This window comes from Notothenia rossii, assembly GCF_949606895.1.
Source record: "Notothenia rossii genome assembly, chromosome: 7".
Classification (NCBI taxonomy): Eukaryota; Metazoa; Chordata; class Actinopteri; order Perciformes; family Nototheniidae; genus Notothenia; species Notothenia rossii.
Genome location: NC_136905.1, coordinates 4,400,185 through 4,405,184, shown reverse-complemented (window position 1 = coordinate 4,405,184; position 5,000 = coordinate 4,400,185). Strand labels below are relative to the sequence as shown.

Genomic DNA, 5,000 nt, shown 5'->3' with positions numbered 1-5,000 from the left:
CGCCCACGCTCCGAAAACGCCAGAAACTCAGACAAGTCTTCCAAGAAAGCCGATCAGACTGAGGTCACCGTGAAAGGACTGTGAGGAGCCGACAGGAAGTTCCTTGGATGGATATTTGAGCCCAACTCTAAAGAACTGATCCAGAGACTGCAGTGAAAGAGAGACGCTGAATGTCATGTAAGGTGTAAATAAAGTTTCCTGCACATCACGGCGGAGATTTCCCTCCCATTTCCTTCACGACGGACGAGGCACATTTGGACTCTGAGACTGTTGACAGTGCGTTGGTGAAGGAACTGAACGATGGTTCGTCTTTATTCATGTTATTTTATTGTTATTTGTTAAAAAGATCAAAGCTTCCGTCACGAGAAGGAAATGTACTTTAGCAGCCTGACCTTTTCACTTGGGGATCGTTTTAAAAAGTGCTTTATCTATTAAATAATTGGTTTAGCTGTTAATGGAAATCGAGAATGTGTTCCTGTTGAATGGCACTTAGAACACTGTAAACCATGCAGAGGTGATGTTAAAGGAAATAAAGTCACATGTGGAGATGTTCAATAAATAACGTGTGTCTTAAACTGCTTAACGCTCCTGTAGTAAAGGTATGTTGTGTTTTCTAAAGTTATGTATCTACTGTAAGTGTTCAGGTTGAGGCACTATAAATGGACTTTTCATAAAAGCTTCTTAAAGGAGTCTGGTAGTATTCACTTTGCTTACCCACGTTATGCCACCATGAGTAGTTTGATATAATTAACAGTTTAGGTGTTTAAATGGTTTGTTTGCGCTGGTTAATTTGTCAATCGGCAGCACTAAGGTCATTATTTTGGCAAAAAACAATCATGAATACAAGGCCATGGTTGAAAATTGTTGAATCGCCCTTTTCATTTCCTCTCCTACTCTCCATTTGTATATATTTATAAGAGCTGCTTTTATGAAGCATTGAAGAGTTGTTCCTTTAGACACTGAGAAGTTTTTTTCAGCCTCTTCTCATCACGGTGCGTCCCTCAGGGCTCTGTACTGGAGTCCCAATAAAATTAAAATAATAATAATGGATTGCATTTTTTATTTAGAGCGCTTTTACAGGTGCTCAAAGCGCTTTACAAATACACATTACACATATTAGACATGTAAAGGTCATTACTGTGGACGTTACCCACAGGAGCAAATGCGGGTAGAGTCTCTTGCCCAAGGACACAATGGGCTGACGCAAGAGACTGTCATAGTTTAGTATGACAGAAAAAGTATGTAATAAACATATATTTTTTTAAATGGTAATCACACACACACACACACACACACACACACACACACACACACACCATGCGCACTGGTGACCGGACGTAGAGGTGTGTGTGTTTGTATGCGTGGGTGTAGAGGTGTGTGTGTGGTTAAAACGTGGCAGCCTGCGGTCGCTCTTTATCTGTTCTAATGAAGGCACAGCTCAGAGGCTGCCGTGTTACACGACCCGCTGAATTAGGTTTTCCTTCTATAAGCAGCAGATACCGACATGAATTCATAGATCAAGGCAGACTGGTTCATACACTCTCCTGTTTTGCGCGTAATAGCTCTACACGCTGGCCGAAATGTCCTCAAAATGAAGTCTGAGTTCTAAATATATCTCAAATAATTTATGTACTGTCTTTCCACACATAAACACAACAGTCTGGAATGAAATGGTGTTCTCCTGCGTGATCCACTTCCTCCTCTGGGTACCGGTAAGTTTTTCGTAACTCATGCTAACTCAGACTTATTTTGTCATGTCCCTTTAGGGCCTCCAAATATCCCAATAAGGCCGTAGCTTAGTATGTGGAGAAAAAATGACATTGGCTATATAGTATGTCTAAAAATGTGAGATGTCCATGTAAAGGGTGTGGAAAATATAACAAAAAAGTCAGAGAACACTACAAAGTATGTGTGTTCTGCTTTAAAATATCAGAAAAAAGCCATATTTAAGGGTCAATGAGTGTTGGTAGCTATCAAAATAAAAGCCCCTCCCATCCCCACGTAAACAATAACTCAGAAAACAAATCAGATATCATTTCTGTATTCAGAGTTTGAACACGTCAGCCCCACATTTAGTGCAAGTTCTGCAAACATTACGTCATCATTCAAACATTCAAACAGGCGGCTGCCAGATTGTCCTGCATTTACACTAATATGGAAGCAGAGAGAAATGGCATGAATGATAAGTGGACATCAGACAGAAATACTTGGAAAGGTTAATTTAAAGCTATATTTCACTCATTTTCAGCAGAAGTTCAACAAACAGTCTTACTATTAATTCATGTTAACAGTAATTATGAATGAAAATGGTCACCATGCTCCCCAGTGACGCATTACTGTGTACCAGGTAGAGTGTAACACATACAACATCTGCAATACATCTTATACATGGTTTTTAAAAGCAAAAGCCAAAGCGATGGTTAACATAGTGAAATAAAAAAAAATGGTGGATTATATTTTGAACATGTTTCTGTGATTTGTCCAGACTCAGTTTCAAATCATCAAAAAGTCAAATAATAAAACTTAAATCAGAAGTACAGGAAGTGAAAAAAACTTCACATTTGGCGCTAATCCTCTTCCGTACAACAGCGAGTTAAAGTATTATTTAATATATTTTTTTCGAGTCATTAAATGAGCAAACATGCCAAATAAACATCCGGTTCACCAACACACCTAGTTCCACGATTAGAAATGTGATAACGTGCTGCTTCTGAGAGTTGTACACCACTGTTAACTAACATTTCACTATGATGAAATATTGCTTGCGGACTGTTTACATTCACTTGGTTCAGCCCGTGAACACAGAACCACTTTGTGTGACGACATGCACCAACAAGCCCTCAAAGGAATCACAAAGCTGTGCAGCCTGCAGACACTTTGCAAATGAAAGTGTAGAAAATGTAGATTTGAACAACGGCTGCTTCCACACGATGCCTCTTAACTTATATTAACAATAAACCGCATACAGCCGAACCATGCCGCCTCAGATTTCACTCGGCTGTAGTCGAGGAGTATATATATATTGTGTAATTCTGTACACGAAAGAGTGCTGATTACGAGTCCAATGTTCTACGGATATAAAATAAGGTAGAAGTCACAAGGTGAGCTTTGCATTGAGGGAACAAAGTGACTTATTCACTTCCTTATGTTGCGTTTGACAAACCCACAGTGAGACCTGGTTGAACAACGTGCTGTAAATAAACAGGTAAACAAAGGATGTGAACTTGTACACTTGTAGAAGGTTGATATCGACACTCAAACAAATGCTTCCACACACACACGTCCAGGTGTAACACACAACATGTTACAGTGCTGCTGCTCCTGAGAATCAAGGAAACATTAAAGGAAACCGTCAGTCCGTTCGTCGTCATAAAACTCTAAACAGCTGTCCCTTTTTTTGGCTGAGACTGCAGAATATCTAACCCAAAATCACGAAGTGTGATCGGGTAAAGCAATAATGAAAAAGAAGACTTCATTTTCGAGCTCCCCACACTGCAAAATAGCGTTGTTATCCTGGCTGCCAGTATATCAGTCCAGTTGACAGCTCCTAGAGTCCTATAGTGAACCCTGACATGTGGAGTACCCCAACGTTTTTATGATAGAAATGTAGAGTAGGGTCCCCAGCACATAGAAACCGCTGGATGTTGCATTAATTAGCATGTGCAGGCAATAGCAAACAAATGGCTGATTTGGACAGTTTTGGAGTGGTTTTTGAGGATGTTGAATCCATTTCTGACATTTTTAGGATCATAAGTGGCAGTTTGGAGTCCGCTAAACACTTTAAAATCAATAAAGAATGCACAAGATAAGCCCACAGAGTACAAATATGGCCACTCTGGTAAAAACTGTATTTTGGACCCTGAAGATTTCAAAATTGGATTCAACATCCTCAATAACCTCAAAAAAGACTCCAACATCGTCCAAATCGGCCAAGCAATTCTGAAACGATTGTCCACATATGCTAATTGATGCTAATTGATGCTAATTGATCTACTTGATGCTAATTGATCTACGTGATGCAAATTGAGCTAATTTATGCTAATTGATATAATTTATGCAAATTGAGCTAATTGATGCTAATTGATCTACTTGATGCTAATTGAGCTAATTTATGCTAATTGATCTAATTGATGCTAATTGATCTACTTGATAATAACCGAGCTAATTGATGCTAATTGATCTACTTGATGCTAATTTAGCTAATTGATGCTAATTGATCTACTTGATGCTAATTTGTGCTAATTGATGCTAATTGATCTACTTGATGCTAATTGATGCTAATTGTGCTAATTGATGCTAATTGGTGCTAATTGATGCTAATTGATCTACTTGATGCTAATTGATGCTAATTGATCTACTTGATGCTAATTGGTGCTAATTGATGCTAATTGATCTACTTGATGCTAATTGATGCTAATTTGTGCTAATTGATGCTAATTGAGCCAATTGGCGGACCTCTGCAGGTTAGCATCCGGCAGTGTCTATGTCCTGGGGACACCTACCATACATTTCTATCACAACACTTTGGGGTACTCAACATTTCCCGGTTCACCATAGGACTCTATAAGCTGCACATTTGGGGGAAATGCCCACCTGGAGAAGCTACTAAGGATACGCTCCTGGATTGTTAAGAGGCTCAATGCAGCAACACAGAGACAGAAAAGATGTAATTGCTTACTGGCCGCCATATTAACATTTTTTGCAGCTGGATAACCCTTTAACCCTTTAACCGGTGTATAATCTCTGTTATCATATGAAGTCCCCAGATTGCTTTGCTCCTATTATGGCAAAAAGGTGAACATGTGGACTGTTGTTGGGTTTCATCCGTACTGAAGTTCCTCTCGATGATTCCTCACTGATAACTCAATACTTCACCATATCTGTCCTTGGTGAAGGAGTTTGAGGAAGGCTGTGAAACATTCACGTCTTTACATCCCATAATCCTCTAAGCCTCCTCCTCTTCTTGTTCACTGGAGCTGTGAGACCTTGAGGGCCGTGGT

General features: G+C 39.5%; 2 protein-coding genes across 2 annotated transcripts in view; one reads left to right on the top strand and one right to left on the bottom strand.

The window, feature by feature from the left end:
• The window catches only part of LOC307012833 (SH3 domain-binding protein 5-like), a 6,804-nt gene extending 5,756 nt beyond the window's left edge, over positions 1-1,048 (top strand). Inside the window, exon 4 of the mRNA XM_079640029.1 lies at positions 1-1,048. This exon is cut by the window's left edge and continues 167 nt beyond it. Coding sequence (XP_079496155.1) covers positions 1-84 — 84 coding nt within the window. The 3' untranslated portion in view covers positions 85-1,048.
• Positions 1,049-2,025: 977 nt separating this feature from the next.
• capn7 (calpain 7) overlaps positions 2,026-5,000 on the bottom strand; it is a 32,726-nt gene continuing 29,751 nt past the window's right edge. The window contains exon 21 of the mRNA XM_079694813.1: positions 2,026-5,000. This exon is cut by the window's right edge and continues 112 nt beyond it. Within this exon, the coding sequence (XP_079550939.1) occupies positions 4,968-5,000 (33 nt within the window). The 3' untranslated portion in view covers positions 2,026-4,967.